This window comes from Panthera leo, chromosome A3 (genome assembly GCF_018350215.1).
Source record: "Panthera leo isolate Ple1 chromosome A3, P.leo_Ple1_pat1.1, whole genome shotgun sequence".
Classification (NCBI taxonomy): domain Eukaryota; kingdom Metazoa; phylum Chordata; class Mammalia; order Carnivora; family Felidae; genus Panthera; species Panthera leo.
In genome coordinates, this window is record NC_056681.1 from 16,135,139 (window position 1) to 16,152,645 (window position 17,507).

Sequence of the window (17,507 nt, forward strand, 5' to 3'; positions counted from 1 at the left end):
ATAACTTTGATATTAATTTGAAATAACAAATTTCCTTTGAAAATTAGGGAGCAGTATCCCTGTTTGCTTGGCTGTACTCTAAGAATAACTTGGCCTGTTGCTAGGAAACCTGGTATTACTCAAGACTCCAGTGAATTGTACACGTGAGTGCTGAATTATACATAAGCATAAATAATGTCAGCATGTTGAAGCCCAGGATCATACTTGAAACAGGAGAGTATTTCGAATCATCGGATCAGACAGTAAAAGGCACGCACGGCCTGGCTCTAACCATCAAGAGAAACTGGGCTCCAGTCTGACTACCTGGTTTTGAAACCCAGCTCCACTACTTGGCTTGCTGTGTGTCCTTGGGCAAGCTGCTTAACTTCTCTGTACCTCGTTTCCCTCCCTCTGTACCTCCTTCTCTGTACCTGGCAGTACTATTACTTAATTAAGTACGCTTAAAGGTTAAATGAAGTTATCTATGTGAAACACTTAACGTAATGGATGCCCAGCGCTTACTGGCACCAGGAACTGTTAGCTATCCCTGGAAGAATCTGAGCCCCCTCCAGAAAGTACAGCTGGGCCTTAAGAACTGAAACATTTGCATGTCGTCTCTACCATTGTGTGCAGTGAGCACCATTCTCTGTATATGCTGGGGTCTTCTAAGTGCGCACGATCTTCGGAGGTGGCCAGCCCCAAGTCTACAGGTGCATGGTGTTGCCACAGGGCCTCTCCCTATCTGACGCGGAGGGAGGCTCTGCCCAAGCCGCCATGTACCGTGAATCACAAAACTTCAGAACCTCTGTCCGAGCTGTCATTGTCACGAAAGGACTCCACGCATAACCTACGGGGATTTTTTATTGTTTCAGACCCAGTCATGCATACTAAAGTTACATGTTTTCACCACTTTGACTTAGAAAATGCACTAGAAAAATAAACTTTTTGGTCAGAACAAACACTGAAGTAGATGAATCCTCCACCACGTGTCCATACACTCAAAGCTAAACTGAATTTCAGTTTGAAGCGAGGAATGTGACCAGCGGCTGAAACGGTGCCCCAGTCTGGTCAGAAAATTAGCCCACCTTCCGGCCCTGTCGGAGTGGTGTCGGAGAGAGGTTGTGGGTATTCCACTGCCACGAGCTGTAAGCGAATCCACAAGAATCCCCAATGGCAGCTGAGTTTCTGCCCAGCTAAACATGCTGGCCAGGGAGACCAAAGGAAAAGCAGCCGTCAAACGGTAAATTCATCACTAGCATCTCCATCCGCGAGCCACACCGGGCCTTCCTGTGGAACCAGATCTGTTAAGGAGGAATTTGGATCTGATGACGCCCGTTACTTGGCCTGTCAAGCAAACCATTGCTGAGTCGGGAGAATAGGAAGGAATTTACTTTGGATTTATGGATTTATGAAATTACCAGATCCCCACACTGAGAGGCATCACCAGAACGGACATCTTTCCCAAACAGCTGAGAGGTTTCTGTTTGGTGTCTCCACATACCTCAGGCCACAGAACAGCCACACTTACGCCATGACCTTGGTTAACACTTCACTTCCTAAATGGAAGAGGGGGCTTCGAGAGAAAACCTTAAAAGCTGAACACTTTAAAATGAAGTATTCTAATAATGCCACAACAGTACTACAGGTTTTGCCTCCCCAAATGAAAAAGTAATCTCATGACTGACCTTGAGAATCCCGTGGCATTTAAAGAAACTGCCCACCCAGGGAGAATTCAGAAAGGCTCAGTATGTTACAGGAGTTCAGGGACAATACCTCTTGCTGTCCTCTCTCTCTGGCAGAAATGTAGTATCTTAACAAGCCGAAGTGTTTGTAAACCTCTAAGGACATGTGGCTCCTTGTAAAAGCAAGATGAAGTCTGGGGACGCTAAAGCCACTTCTGCCAAAAGCAAATAAACTCCAGAGAAGCCAGAGGTGTGCACAGTTGTTTCCGTAGCTTTCTTCCAGCCTCCCCCTGTGAAGGCAGAATAGGATTCCAGGAAGAGACACAATTTTCCAGATTCTGTATAAGAAGAGGAAGAAGACCCCCATCTTACCTAAGTTGACAGAGTCATTTGGCATCGACAGCTTCAGATGTCGATTCATTCAGACCTACATTTCCTATAAAGTAACCCAGATTGGCAGGGGAGGAGGGGGGAGGCAGGAAAGGCCTCCAAAAGGCAGAGTACAATGTCCCTGTAGCAGTAAAGCCAATTGATGCCGAAAACAGAGGGTTCAGAGCTGAGTGTAGATCCTTTTTATCATGTGATTCAGGGGTGTTCAGTGGCTCATCCAAGGCCACGGTAACATAAAGCCATTACTCGGGTCTCCTGATACACCATTCCTTTCCCTTTTCTATACCACAGTGCCCTGAATTTGGGGAAAAGTTACTTTTCAGGTGTTGGTGAAATGGGCCAGAATTTTTCCCTGAAGGAAGACACTCCCAGGTCTCCGGATGCTCCCTCATTTGGCCCATCAGTGTACCCCCACTACCGAGTCAGGCTCACTGGGTGCTCCCTTGGTTGTTCCCTCACCCTGCTAGGGAAACTTTACACAAATGCCTGGCGAAGCCACACAGAAACTGCCTTGATTTTCACCCAAGCAGTCCCAGTTTCACAGCTTGGTTCAAACCTCCTGAGGTGTCAAAGCTATTTGATCTCTCTTTGAAGCTGCAGAAGGCAGACAGATCTTAGCTCTGACTCCTTTCAGAAGCTGAATGCAACAGCTCCTTGGTCCAACTGGAGAGGCCTCGGAAACGGGCAGCATCCTGGTCTCTGACATACTTGTCCAGGTGAGCTTAAATACATGTAAACTTCTGCAGTCAAATAGACACGGGCAAAACCGGCCAGGAATGCAATACAGAGTTTAAACTTTGGAAACCTGGTGGGGCCAAATGGTTCATTTGTCCTTCATTGTAGCTTGCTGTTGGTTTTGTTTTTTAAACTCTTTCCTCTTTGAGATGTGAGAAAGCCTCTAACCAATTCCCACCTCCAAGCAGTTGGGTTCTGAACCATCTACTTTAGTCATCCTACTTGTGCTATTTTGATCTTTTCAGCAATGCTGGTCACACTGTCATCAGCAGATGGAACCGGAGGCTGCCAGGGGTATGCACTTGGGTATTTCCAGCTATGCCAGGTCCCACGAGGATTCAGGGTTAGTATCTATGGTGAAAGGATCTTTCTCTGGAATTGGCACTAATGAGGTGAATAATTTCCACCACCAACTTCTCCAGACATTTTAAACAGTACTATACAGATGAAGAGCTTATTAACAATAGACTGGCCTTTGCATTTCAGAGTACCGTTCTCTACCTAACTGAGCTGTCCCCCTTGCCTGGTGGTCTAGTAAATGCATGGAGAAGGTACTTACACAACACACAGTACTCGTCACTTTTTAACGCCATGACTTTCAAGGAATGAATACAAAAGAAAATAGGTCAAAAGCCACCAAATGAACCACTTAATTTGATGCGTGGGCTAAGGCTAAATTTTTGACAGAAAAGGTCTAAAGTGCTGAAACGCAGAACTAACATTCAGTCTCGCTGGATAAGGTCTGTCCACCCACACCAGAGGCAGAGACTCAAGACGGTCTGCGAGGGTGGGGGCCCCAGAAGTGATCCAGCAATAACCTGCCCTTGCAATCATTTCCAGAGACCAAAATTTAAGAATCCCACTCAAGTCATTTAACCATTCCCCACTGCCAGGTTTACAAGGTACCACCAGAGCCTCAGGGATAGAAGGAATTCATACAAACCCTGGTCATCTCACCTGCCCTTTTCAAGTTTAATCCTCCCTACAAGAAGGAAGTTCGTTATCGCCAGGTCCCAAGAATATACATACTAGTTTCCTTAAAGGCAGGGCCAGATGGTGACATACGCCTCTTGGAGAGGCCCAGATGTACCACAAAACAAGATCCAACCACTTGCATCTAGAGGCAAGAAAACCAATTTTTCTAGGCAGAAAGCCAACATCTAACATTCAGTAACTAAACCAAATCCCAGAATGTCATGCCAAAGCCCTAGGCATCATTTCATCCAGCCTCATTTTACAGATGAGAAAGGTGAGGCCCACAGAGGCCCAGGTCTTGTCTACAGTCACACATCTGGGGCTGGAGCCCTGGTCTCTTAATTCTTGGGCCAGAATTCTTTTAGCTACTCAGGCCTCACATCCAGTGTTTCAGGTTGAGTAAAATCATATACCTCTAGGATCCTGTATGATTCTATTGAGAACAAGGGCTAAGGCTTTATGGGTTTGGGAAAACTTCAGTTTCTATTGCAAGAGTCAACCAGTGAATCCCAGAGGTGCTTTGAAGTCTCGCTCCCAAATTTGATCATGAAGTGCTGCTTATGTCCTGATGCTCCCACGATTGAGTTAAGGTGCTTTCCAAACGCGGTGATGGCAGCTGGGGTCTGGACCTCAAACTAGAAATTTCACGATGAGCGACAGAGGTCTTTAGTTAGGGTTCATGCGAAAGACAAATTCCCAAAGTCTCACGTGTGGCCACCTGGTAGGCTCGGCCAAGTTATTTCACAGGCGTGTCGCCACTGGCCAGTCAGGTTGTTTTCTCCTGAATGTGGGACCAAAGTGACTTTGGTCCTGGTTTTTCTTGTTCCGACATCTGTAAGAACCAGATACAGCTTCCAGATTAATGGTTGCAAACCGAGATTCCAAACATTTGGGAATCACTGAGGACATTTTCCGTGTCTTCCGTGGATTAATTCAAGTAACCAATGGCTTACCCCGTGGCTCAGCCTCAGAGCCCCACAGGATGCAATTCAATGACAAGGAGCAAGACTGACTCCGTGGCACCTCAAATTCTCCTTGTGCCTCTCCAAAGCAAAAGGCAAGGATTTAAAGATGGTGGCACTCACAGAGGACTGGCTAATAGCAGGAGTATAGCTGTGACTTCACAGCCCGCAGGGAATCATCACACTGCGCGTCTGAGCTTAGCCCCTCGGGCGGCAGGGCCTGGCCCAGGATGCTGTCACAGACGGGAACAGGTTGGCAGAACTCTCTCACAAAGTCCTCCTCCGAGGCCAGCAGCACCGCGTTCCAGGCGGTGGTGTCTAGCTCTCCAGCCGTGCCCCCATACTCCTTGGGGAGGATGCTTCTTGGAAGGTTTGTGTGGAGAGAGTTCAGGTCAGACCCGTGGAGGAAAAACTAAAGGGGGGATGAGATGGAAACACACGTGTCCTCAGGTTAATCAGGATCGGTGGCCTGCAGGATAGGTAGGCGCTCAGACATCTGCTGACCTTATAAAGGAACAGTTGACGGCAACTTCGCCCTTCCAGTTCCTCAAAAAGCCCGAGGACCCTTAATTCCCTTCCTTATAACCCATGCACTGTTGGCTGGCCCTTCAAAATATATCCGAGATTCGACCCCTTTGGAACCATGCCGCTAGGGCTTCTCCCCTGGTTTCCCACGATAGCTTCTGACCTGGTCTTCCTACTCACAGCCTGTCCTACAATCTCAGCTCTTCTCAGTGCTGGACGGTGCCGCTCCTCTTTGTACAACCTGCCAACGCTCCCACCTCACGCCCACAGGGCCTGGCATAGTCTTGCCCTTGCTGCTCCTCTGTCTCCCTCCTCCCTCTGCGGATGTGCTCCCACCTCAGGGCAGTGCCACTGCTGATTCTCTTATCTTTATGCTCACTCCCTCAGGTCTTTGCTCAAGGCCAGCTTCTCAGCGATGCCACCTCTAACCACCCTGTTGAAGGCTACAACCCCTTGCCCCCGTTCTGTACTATCCCATTTCTCTGCTGAATTTTTCTCCATAGCACTTACCACATTTTAATACTAGGTAATACACATCCGCTGTCCGTGTCTCTCTCTAGAATGCAAGGTTCCCAGGGGGCAGAGATTTTGGTCTATATATTGCTCATCTAGAACATACTTGTACATAGTAGTTAAGTGATACATATTTTTGAATGAGTGAATGAGCATATGAAGGATGAAATGAACAGGATAATGGACCACAGATACGGTCATTTCATAGGTATAAAAGGCCTCTTCCAAAGGCTGCTTTGGCAGCCTGGGGTGCCTGGGTGGCTCAGTTGGTTAAGCATCTGACTTTGGCTCAGGTCATGATTTCACAGTTTGTGAGTTCGAGCCCCGTGTCGGGCTCTGTGCTGACAGATTGGAGCCCACTTTGGATTCTGTGTCTCCCTCCCTCTCTGCCCCTCTCCCGCTCGTGCTCTGTGTCTCAAAAATGAATACACATTTAAAAAAAATTTTAAAATAGAATAAAAAAAAAAAAAAAGGTTCCAAACAGTATCTCCAGGTACTAGGCAGGGATGCTACTAAGTTAGCAATTCTCAAGCCAAACTGCATCAGAATTACCTTAAGTAGAGTTTAAAAACACAGACTCTTGGGCTTCACCCCTAAACTGGAGTTAAAATCTTCAGGAAAAAGGTCCCGGAATCTGGATTTTATTTTATTATTACTATTATTTAAAATTTTATTTTTAAGTAATCTCTACACTCGACATGGGGCTGGAACTTCTAACCCCAAGATTCAAGAGTTGCATGTTCTACTGACTGAGCCAGTGAGGTGCCCCCTTGTCTGGATTTTAAATTCCTTCTCCTGCAACCCTGAGATTCTATCTCTATGTGTTTCCTCTTTGAAAAAGAGTACATGGGGCGCCTGGGTGGCTCAGTTGGTTAGGCGTCCGACTTCGGCTCAGGTCATGATCTCACAGCTCATGATTTCGAGCCCCGTGTTGGCCTCTGTGCTGACAGCTCGGAGCCTGGAGCCTGCTTTGGATTCTGTGTCTCCTCCTCTCCCTGCCCCTCCCCCACTTGTGCTGTGTCTCTGTCTCTCAAAAATGACTAAATGTAAAAAAAAAAAAAAAAAAAAAGAATTTTTTTTTAAATAAAAAACAGGAAAAGAGTACAAAATTCAAGACCATCTTTGGAGGGACCATAATATTCATAGGCCTGGGGAAGAAGGAGAAAAATACGAACCACATTTAATTGCAGTCCTCAGAGAGGCTGAGGGAGAAGACGTGGCTCTCCTAGGTCAGAACCATCTATCCTTTGTTAAATAACAGGTAAGCTACAACTCACAAATCTCATAAACCTTGAATTATTCCACAAACTTGATATAGCAAGACAACAAATCAGGTAAATGGGAGGCCTTGAAAATAGCGTTTTTTTGGTTTTTTTTAAATTTTTTTTTTTAACGTTTATTTTATTTTTGAGACAGAGAGAGACAGAGCATGAACGGGGGAGGGTCAGAGAGAGGGAGACACAGAATCTGAAACAGACTCCAGGCTCTGAGCTGTCAGCACAGAGCCTGACACGGGGCTTGAACTCACGGGCCGTGAGATCATGACCTGAGCTGAAGTCGGCCGCTCAACCGACTGAGCCACCCAGGCGCCCCGAAAATAGCGTTTTTAAAGCCCAAGAAGCTGTAGTAAGAAATCGCCATAACTTTTCAACTATCTGCCTGATACTATGCTTTTCCATGCCCTCTTGCACACAAAATACAATGTTGGTTCGCAGTGCCCAGGCCAGGATATTAAAAAGTCTAAATGACTACAGAGCAGAGAAGCTCTTACGATACCAATCCCACTCTGCTCTCTCCACTGCCAAATATTCTGATTAATTTTATCTTCTTCTCACAGAAAAGACTGTTCATTTAGTTTATCTGTAACTCTGTACTTTCCAAATTAATCACTCCAGGGCAAAAATAATAAAGAAGTTTATCAATGTCACCAATAAAGGAGCAAAAACAAAAAAAAAGTTAAAGTATCAAGTTAACAGAATCATCACTTACTCTGTTTGCTATTTTCTCCTTCAGAAATGGTTTTATGATGGCAAAAATGCCTTTAAATATTCGAGGTTCATTCACTACATGGACTGCTTTTATCCGAATGGGGAAGCCATCCTGTGAGGGAAGGGAAGGAGGTGTTAGAACAGGTCGGGTGCCTGCAGACTGTTTCCACAGTCTGCCTTTCTCATTTAAGTCTTCTTCATTAGGCCCCCAAATTGGTTTGGTGTGATTCTCAGGGCCTCATCAAAGATGGCCCACGTGGGGTCTAGCCAGAAAGACAAGCCTCAGAGAAAGAGTCTCTTGGGACCTAGACTTAGGCAAATAAGTGCAGAGCTGCTCCTCTTATAGGGGTGGAGGGGGGGCGAGGGGGGGCATAAAAAGGCCAGAGCCTGTGGATCAATGTAGCAAACATCAGACCTTCAGGATCAGTGTCGCCCAAAGAGTATTTCTCAGGACAGTACTAGGTGTGATTGGAAAAAAGGTTCCACAGTAGGTAGGTTTGAGAGTAGCAGATCACAGAGTCACATAGTTTCCTTAAATGTGACACTGTTCACATGCAAATGTTTACAGTCACATTCACAAGAAAGGGACATGCTACACCGCACCTCCCAAACTTATTTAACCCTGGGACTTTTTTTCCCCCAGATTACCTTCCAAGACTAGAAAATATGATCCAAACTCATTATGCTGATACTTGAATCTACACAGTAGATCAAAAGAAGAGTGGGAGCTCAGGAAAGCCAGAGTATTAGCTCGTTGCCAGAATTCACATTTCTGATAACGACCAAATGTAACACTGATGTCGAAATAATCAGCCTGGTAACAGTAGGGGCTTACACACATTGTGGGATTCGGAGAGGAAACTGTTATTTGTCTGGTGCCCCACAGCTCACGAGAGACTGCACCCACAAGCTAGTCGGGGGGAATGAGGAGCCAAAACTGTTACAGCTGGGAGACTCAGGCCAGGCTACGCCTGTGAGGGCTTGGGGTCCCCATCCACCTAAAAGGAAAAGTAATTCGTGCTCGCTTAGGCAGCACGTATACTAAAAAGGAACACAAATTCTTGCCTTGTCTATTTCAGAGGACTCCCTGTAGGACTGAATGAGATAATGACTATAAAAGCACACTGCAAACCGTTGAACACGGTGCACATATGGGAGGAACTTTCCGGTTCCCGGCACTTGTGTTCTGAAATACAGAACACGCGAAATGTGAAAGCATCTGTCCAAAACAGTCCAAAAGGCTCCCCGGCCCTAGGTCCCAGAGGGCAGGACAGGCTCTAGCAGTCAGATGGAAACACAGATTCTCAGTTTCATTTGTTCGAAGTGCTCCTCTGTCTTCTGGAGCAAAGAACCCCTCAAAAAACGTGCAGAAAGCATTTCTCTGGTTGTTTGGGCTCTTGCCCTAAAGCTGATCTTGCCCAGACTGAAGGCACCTCAGAAACTACTGGAGAACCTGACGAGAGTGTGTGGTAAATAGGGCACCTACATTTCTTCCCATAATGCTTTTGCATCTTTCAGGTCATTGGAGAAGTGGGGTTTGTGTAGCACGTGGGCTCTGTGGTAAACGGACAGGCCCTGGGGAAAGCCAAAACCATCATGGAGCAGGCACACAACAGACAAGGGCCATACCTGAAGGATGCCAATCACCTTTTTGGCTATAAAAGGGCCAAAGTGAGATGCTTTTGATAAGCTCACTCCTTTGTAGTCTGCAAGAATTACAATTCCATTCACCTGGGTTTCTTCAGACTGAATGAGTTTTTCTAATGTCAAGTATATGGCTCGGATGTTTTCGGTAATTGGATAGTTGCTCGGTATCCATCTGTCTGAGGTCATAAGAAACAGACAGAATGTTACAGAGATGAATACAAACAGGTAACCCACAGGCTAAGATTGATCTCCTTGCTAGAACTCTTGTTTAAAGATGGAAAGAAAGATATTCTACTGGCCTGACTCTGTTTAGGTTAGTAAATGGGACGCCTTAAGCAACAGCTGATGTTCTTAATTCCAAATACAGCAACACATTGTGAAGTGGAAATGCCATTGGGTGCTGCGGTTAAAAGCATCAGCTCTGAAGTCAGACACACCCAGGGGTTTGCAACTAACTAGCTGTGTGACCCTGGGTGAGTTACTTCCTCATTCTGAGCCCACATCTCCTCAGCAGAATGGGATAATAACACTAACCTTAATGGACATCTGTGCCTTCTGCCAACAGATGTGTCCCCAGATTTTTATACCTTCACCCTGAGCTACCTCTTTCCATGCTATCCGGGCAGTTTGGGTAAAACTGACCTGACTCCTGACTGCAGAGGTGGGCTTGGTCAATGCGGGTCTTACCTCGTCCTAGCCACAGCATGTGATCCAAGCCAGATCAAACAGAGCCAAAGGGACTCAATTCTGGGACCTCGGCCCTTTGGAAAGAAAAGATCTCTCTTCCCTCTGGTAGTGGTGAGGCCAGGAGCCAGAGACTCAGGGGCCCCACGAGGCAAGAGCTGGCCTGACACTGAAGCCTGTACCAAGGGAGGCAGAGATAGAGACAGCTTTCCAGTGCTGTGGTTTGAGCAAAGTCCCCTTTCTGGATGCTTCTTTAATATTCCCTATATATTTAAGGAGTCCTTCCTTTCTCTGGGAAGAAGATGGAAATGACAGCTTTTGACTATTAACCACTATTCTCAAGAAAATCCCACCAAGACCGGTGTGTCCTTTTCTTAGGAAGATAAAACTCCACGTGACTGTCACCACCAAGGGGATATGAAATATGCGCAACATTCCTACGGAAAAAGTCTTTGTCCAAAAACTGTGCCAGTTTGCTGTTTAATGTTGCTGCCAATTAGAGCTGCTTCTACATAACTGGATGTCATCCTTTTCAGTCACATATGTCCCAAAAGAGCTTATAAAAAGGCAAAGCTAATAGCCAGTTGACAACAAAACCTCCTGTGTATGCCTCCTCCTAAAAAGTTGCATTGGTGGGAAGGGTCTAGCTCTGCTCTAGACACATCAGGAAAATCCACCTCGCAAGCAAAGGGTTGAAACCACGCAAGCAAAGAGGTGAAATCAGTGTGCTAATCTGTTTTGTAATATCCTTATGAGTTGAGTACAGAGGAGTAGCAGAAAAAAAAAAAAATTGAAAAAAAACCACAGCTGACTGGTTCCTAGGGCTCCCGATGCCCTAAAATCTCCTAGGGCTCCCGATGCCCTAAAATCTCCACTGCATTGCTTATTTTAAAATAAAATAAAAAATAAGGTAAACAATCCCAGTTTTGGCAAGTGTCTAAAATAGCAGATAAATCAGTTAACACTGTGCCTGGGACACACTAAGGGCTCAAGAGGATGGTTTAATCTCCAAAGAGGGTTTGGTAAATGACCAAAGCACCTGGTGACATGGAACTTCAAGGCAGAGGAAGGCACAGGGAGGTCTCTATTCCCCTTCAGGCGTCCTTTTAAGAGGAGTGTTACGAGATGTCCTGATTAATACCACAAAGTGCTAAGATGGAAAACAGAATCTAAAGTCCATGGATGGCTTAACAAAGTAGAGGAAAGGAGGGGGCGGGAGGAGGCACAGGGTGGACAGACTGGACTGCCCACCCCCACTGATGTCTACCTCACCTACTCACAAAGGAGGGATGGGGTGGGGGGCTCCTGGCAGCCCTGCTTTGTACCCTGTGACCGAGGCAGTCTTCTCAGCCCACCAGACTGCCATCGCTAGAAACCGGGACTGTGCGTGGAGCGATACCAGAGCTCACCATGTGCACAGAGGAAGCAAAAGCCACTCTACAGAATGAAGGGTGAAGAAGATATGCACAGGACAGCAGGAACGTGTGGCCCAGAGAGATGCACAGACTGACAGACACAGGCAGGACAGGGAGAATGGCTGGCTTAGTTCACGATGGGGGAATGAACTGGATCCTGGTTCTGGGGTGCCGGGCTCAGTGAGAGCTACACCTTCAGCTCGCTGGTTCCTCGGGATGCTCATGTCTTTCTAGACTAACTCCTCCCTTTTTTTTTTTTTTTTTTTTTTTTTTTTTTCCTAAGCCAGGTTGAGTAGTTTTTTGTCATTTGTAATCAGAAGAGCTTTGGCTGTAACAGGGAGAAAACAAACAGGAAAATATAAGGGAGAGAGGGCGCCAGACACACAACATCGCAAACGGCCGGGATGCACGCGCCCGAAGAGTCTAGGGCGATACCTGGGCGGATGCAGAGGATATGGCAGCCGCGGGGGTCGGTGTGGGGCAGCACGGTGAGGAAGCCAGAAGCGAGGACATCCTTTACGGCCGAGGGCTTCAGGTTATTGAAGACTTCGGGCCAGCTTCGCCGGCAGCTGTGGTAGTTGACCAGGAGCTGCAGGGCCCGGTCGTAATCAAACTTGCGGGCTCGGAGGAAGCGCAGCAGGAAGGCGTCATCCAGGGACGTGCTCAGGTTCGGACACTCCTTCCGCACCATGTCACGGAGGGCCTGCACGTCTCGAAGTCTCCATTCTGGCTTCTCCTGCAGCTCTTCTCTGGCTTTGGTGACCAGTTCTTCTGTCAGTGAGCACACATAGCCCGGGGGCTCGGGAGGTGGCGGCGGCAGCTCATTCTCCGAGAGTGAGGCCGCAGAGGGGCTGGTCCTCGGAGAGTCGCTTTCTTCGGACATTAGCTACCAGGATCCCTGCCAAGACACCAACCCCAAAGCCAAGTTAACAGAGTCCGGCCCTGCTCGTTTCAGGGCAGCACAATGGGGGGGGGGGGGGGGGGGGAGGGGGGGGACAGGCATACTTTTGTCAGAGCAGTGGTTCTCAACTGGGGCAACGAACTGATCTGAACCACGTGCCCAGGTCCAACCCCAGACTGAACGAAGCCCACATTTCCACGGAGGCCCCCGGGCAGCTACAGCAGGGCATGGACACTCCTCACCAAACACCGTGGCCTTGCTGACAGATGTAGGGACGGTTGCTCAGTCTACTCATAATTAAGGAAATGTGAATCAAAAGTCTGAAACTGGTGAAAATACTTGATATTTTTGCTGATATGCTTGCTGTTGGTCAGAGAATAAACTGGCATAGCCTCTTCGGAGGGCAGCTTGTTGATCCGGGCCACAATTTAAAACCACACACCTGTTGCCCAGCATCCCGTTTCTAGGACATACACTTGCATGTGTGTGCAAAACAGACACCCAAGGATGATCACTTCAAGGGCTAATTATAATGGGAAAAGATAGGAAACATTTTAACTGCATACCAGTTGGAGACTGGTTAAATAATATTATAAGAATGGGATACTATTCACTCATAAAAAGGAATTAAGCAGGCCTTTATAAATGACACACTACGGAAAGGAAAGCAAGATGCAGAATAATGGGTATAATCTCATTTATATTTTAAAAATGTATTCATATATACTTGTGAATTCACCTAAAATTTCTGGAAGGAAATACAAGAAAACTGTTATCAATGGTTCTGTCTAGGGAGCAGTACTGGACAGCTGGACATTTAAAGAGAGAGACTTATTACTGTACCATTTGACTTTTCTACCATATACACGTAGGACTTATCCTGATGGCCGTGAAACCATGCTGATGGACTCTCCCGCTGGGATGGAGCATAACTGATGAATGACCCCAGCTGCCAGCCCTCTGGATCCACCATCCAGGTAGATGCCACACTTTCCACAGACTGTCCCCAGCCAGTGACTGAGTGAAACGCGGGCTTCCTCTAACAGGCAACTTTGCCTTGAAGACTCCTGATCAGCCTGGCCGAAACTTCCGTGGGACTGCAGTCCATGACCTCCTACCCAAACCTCCCTCTCAGGGGGTAGATTCGGATCATTGTCTGAAGGCTCTCCCTGACTTCTCCAGTTCCCCTCCCTTTTATGCTTCACAGGCACTACCTCCAATTCATCTCTTGCCTGTCTCACCTCATCCTGGTGTCTGCTTCTTGGAAGATCTGAACTAATACATTTATTGAATAAAAAACAAAAACAAAACAGCTGTTTTTAGATATTCCAGGAATAAGGTGGTAGCAGCTGCCCAGTTCCAAAGCCCAAGCTCTTGTCCACAGACTGCCACCGATCCCTGACTCCCAAGCTCAACCAGGAAAGCAAGGACCATCTCAGGGGTCTCTTCATGTGGGCGGTGACCAGGTAACTCCCCCTAAATGTTAGGTCTGCCCGCTCTGTCCCTTGCATTCTAACCTCCAGCCCCACCCAGCTGCTTTCACTCCCTTCCAAAGCTGGGTTTTCTTGTCTTGTTCACATCCTGTTTTCTGTGATCAGCATGCTTTTCCTCCAGTTCTTCACCTAATACTCATTCATCCTTAAGTCCCACTTAAATGCCACTTCATTCACTCAACAAATATTGAGTACTTCCTATGTACCAGGCTCTCCTCCGGGCACTGGAGATACACTAGTGAACAAGCAAAAAAAAAAAAAAAAAAAAGTGCCTTTGTTGAACTTAGATTCTAGCGGGAGAGGCAGACTATAAGTGAAATAAACTGTGTAATCTACCAGACAAAAGTGTTATGATGAGAAGTAAAGCAGAGAAGGGGCTTGGAGGTACCTGGGAATTGGGGCTGCAATTTTAAATAGGATGGTCAGAGAAGTCCTCACCCAAATGACATTTGAGCAAAACGAAGCAGATGAGGGAACAAGCCATGTAGGTATCTGGAGAATAAGGGCAAAGCCACAGGCAGGAACACACCTGGCTTTTGCGAAGAACAGACAGGAGGCCAGTCTGGCTAGAGCCAAACGAGCCAGGTGGAGAGTATTAGCAGATGAATTTATAGAGGTACTGAGGGCCCCATAGGCACAGGGCTTTGAGGGCCATTAAGAACTTTGTTATTGAGTTTGGTGGAGGCTATCTGAGTGGAGTGACGTGATCTGATTTATATTTTAAAGGATCACCCGGCTGTCTCCCAAATGGATTGTAAGGGGATAAGGACAGAAGCAAAGAAAGAGACCATTCAGAGGCTACAGAAGTAACCCAGGGAAGAGAGGATGGTGCTTGAAGCAGGAAGACTTCTTCAACTCCAGGCCAGGGTAGGAGCCTCCCCACCGGCTCTTTAGCATAGCATTCTCCCTCTGTTATAACCGTAGGCAATTTGTGGGCAGCATCCATTATCTGTCTTGTTCATCACCCTAAACCCAGCACCTAACAAAGTGTCAGACACATAATCTGCACTCCATAAATATTTGCTGAATGAGTGGAATCGGCTTGGCGGAGGAATGCTAAGTGAGGAATGAAACAACATTCCTGGTTCACAGGACCCACCCTGGGCTGTTTCCATGGAGTCACCAATAGATGCCTGTAACCTCAATCCAGTGCTTACCTGGGAGACAGACTGTAGTGTCCATAGGCTATAGGCCTAGCCTGGCACATGACGGTGCTCTGTAAATATTAGCGGACGATATGAGGTCAAGTGATGTGCTGGAGGGTACACACCTAGTGAGCCAGAGCAGGGATGCGTCTAGCCCCATGCTGGGCTCTACCTCCCCCTGGAGCTTCCTGTTTAATCTCCAGGGCCTCGGTAGTGTCAAGCTCAGAGCAGGACTCAGTCAGTCTCCAGAATGAACTGATGGATGGGCGTATGGATGGGTGCAAACACCATTTGTTACGGTGAAGCCTGGAATCTTCCTCACCTGGAACCCATCGCCTTCCTCCCCACCCCACCAAGAGGAGGCCAGGAAGCCATCGTTTCTGGAGCCCCAGAGACCCCACGTCCCGTCGACAACCTTCTGAGGCCCCCCACTTCCGGCTGTCACCCCTTCCCCAGGTGTCCCATTTCCTGGGGTCTCTCTCCTCGGGTCCCTTCACTTCCGGTTTCCCCTCCCTCTCAGGGGTCCCTCTCCCCGACCCCCATGACACACGGGCGGTCTCGCGGGCACTCACCGGCCCGGCTACGGGGCGGAGCGCGGGTCAATCGGCGGCGGGAGCCTCGTCCGGCAGCGCACACAAAACCGACCCGCACTCCCTTCCCGGCCGGCCCGGCCCCTCGCGCCGGAAGTGACGTACGCGGGGCGTGGGAAGGCGAGGCGCCGCCCGTGAGTGCGCATGTGCATCGTCCCGCCGCAGTGCCGGCCCTCTGTCCCCACCTAGCGGCCAAGTCTGTGCTCTGGAGGACTCAGTCCTGCGGAGAGGCTAGTTGGCAGGGTCAGGGAGCCTGAGCCGCTTTGGGTGTACAGTCGGGGTCAGGGAGGCCCAAAGAAAGAAGGAAGGAAGCTGCCATTTCTGAGAACATACCTCCATGTAGCTGGTGTTTTACACCCATTGTCTTATTATCCTATTTATGGAATCCCCGTATTTCATGGAGGGGGAATTGGCAATTGGTGAAGTAAAGGGCTTCCAACCCAGACATCTTAGATTAGCATGCCAGGATTCTTGCTTCAGGACTGGCTGCTGCAAAGGGGGAGATGCCAGCCTAGAGGACATCGGTCTGAAGTTGAGTTACCTCAGGCCTCAGTTTCCTCATCTGTAACATGATTCTTGCTTTGAAATCCCTATTGAGTATTGTTTGTTTCCTGCTTTGGGACTCATAAAGTCCTTCAGAAAGTGGTAGCTTGGAAAAGGCTTTGCTGCCCCATCCCCGTTCATTAAAACCCCCAGCACCATCACCACCACCCCCCCCCCCCCAACCACCACCACCAACATATATTTTATGCAACTACAGCTTTGAAACAAAGATCCTGGGTCACTCTTTCAAGTGGGAAAAGACACAAAACCATTACTAGAGAGAAATTCTGTGGCCTGGGAGAACTGAGAGCCCAAATGTGTACACAAGAGATGATCTTATACAATCTCTTCCTTCCTCCAACCCAGGGGCAAGAGGAGCTCTAGGGAGATAGGAACTGATCCACGAGGGCCACAAAAGCATGGCAGTTTCTGCCAGATCCCAGATTCTTAGGGAAAGTGGGGGAGCCTGGGAATCATAAGTTTTGACTCTTGCTCTGGCTCCACCACTTCTAGGATAAAATACAAAACTTTCAGTTAAATTTGAATTTCCAATAAGCAACAATTTCTTTTTAAGTGTAAGTATGTCTTGTACAACATTTGGGATATACTTAGATGAAAAAATTTATTACCTATAAGAACTTCAAATTTAACTGGACACCCTGATTTTTTTGTGTTTGGTTTATTTTTCTCCCTCCATCTATGTATTGGTTTCCTGTTGCTGTTACAACAAATTGCTAATAATATAGTGGCTTGAAACGACACAAATTTATTCGATTACAGTTCTGCAGGTCGGAAGTCTAAAATCAAGGTGGTGACAGGGATGCATTTTCTCTGGGGACTTTAGTAGGGAATCCATTTCTTTGCCTCTTTAGCTTCTAGAGGCTACTTGCATTCCATAACTCATAGCTCATTCCTGAAATCACTTCAACTCCTTACTTTTTGTTGGCACATCTCTACTGACTCTGATCCTCATGCACCCCTCTTTGAAATTTTTAAAAATATTTCTTGTGGTAAGAACACTTAACATGAGATCTATACTTTTAACAATTTTTAAAGTGTACAATACATTATTGTTGAGTACAGATACAATGTGTCCTGCCTCCCTCTTATAAAGACTCCTGTGATTACATTGGGCCCACCCAGATAATCTAGGATTATCTCCCATCTCAAGATCATTAACTCAATCACATCTTCAATGTTCTTTTTGTCACATAGGTAAGATATTAACAGGTTCCAGAGAATAGGACAATAATATCTTTGGGGTGCCATTATCCAGCCTACCACTATCTGGCAACCCTGTTCCCATCTATGTGACTGTAGCCAAGTCACTCAAATTTCCA

The 17,507-nt window shown here is 47.3% G+C and overlaps 2 protein-coding genes across 6 annotated transcripts in view; one reads left to right on the forward strand and one right to left on the reverse strand.

Annotated features, from left to right (window-relative positions):
* Positions 1 to 15,015, forward strand: part of SERINC3 (serine incorporator 3) — a 36,364-nt gene extending 21,349 nt beyond the window's left edge. Inside the window, exons 11-12 of one of the 3 annotated variants that reach the window (XR_006200398.1) lie at positions 3,032 to 3,129; positions 13,269 to 15,015. The gene's annotated coding sequence lies outside the window, so the exon portion shown is untranslated. Of the gene's footprint in view, positions 1 to 47; positions 1,911 to 3,031; positions 3,130 to 13,268 lie in introns of those variants that run through there. The other 2 variants (XM_042930891.1, XM_042930892.1) reach the window with 2 other exon arrangements.
* On the reverse strand, positions 827 to 15,706 carry TTPAL (alpha tocopherol transfer protein like). 3 transcript variants are annotated; one of them, XM_042930893.1, is made up of 6 exons: positions 15,607 to 15,706; positions 15,047 to 15,105; positions 11,931 to 12,393; positions 9,379 to 9,572; positions 7,751 to 7,861; positions 827 to 5,135 (listed from the first exon to the last, which is right to left on the reverse strand). In XM_042930893.1, exons 3-6 carry the CDS (start codon positions 12,376 to 12,378, stop codon positions 4,857 to 4,859), a joined length of 1,032 nt encoding a protein of 343 aa, XP_042786827.1. In that variant the 5' UTR covers positions 12,379 to 12,393; positions 15,047 to 15,105; positions 15,607 to 15,706; the 3' UTR covers positions 827 to 4,856. The 3 variants fall into 3 exon arrangements, with proteins under 3 accessions (XP_042786827.1, XP_042786828.1, XP_042786829.1); XM_042930894.1 differs by lacking the exon at positions 15,047 to 15,105; XM_042930895.1 differs by having other exon boundaries at positions 9,481 to 9,572; positions 15,047 to 15,706.
* Positions 15,707 to 17,507: the final 1,801 nt, after the last annotated feature.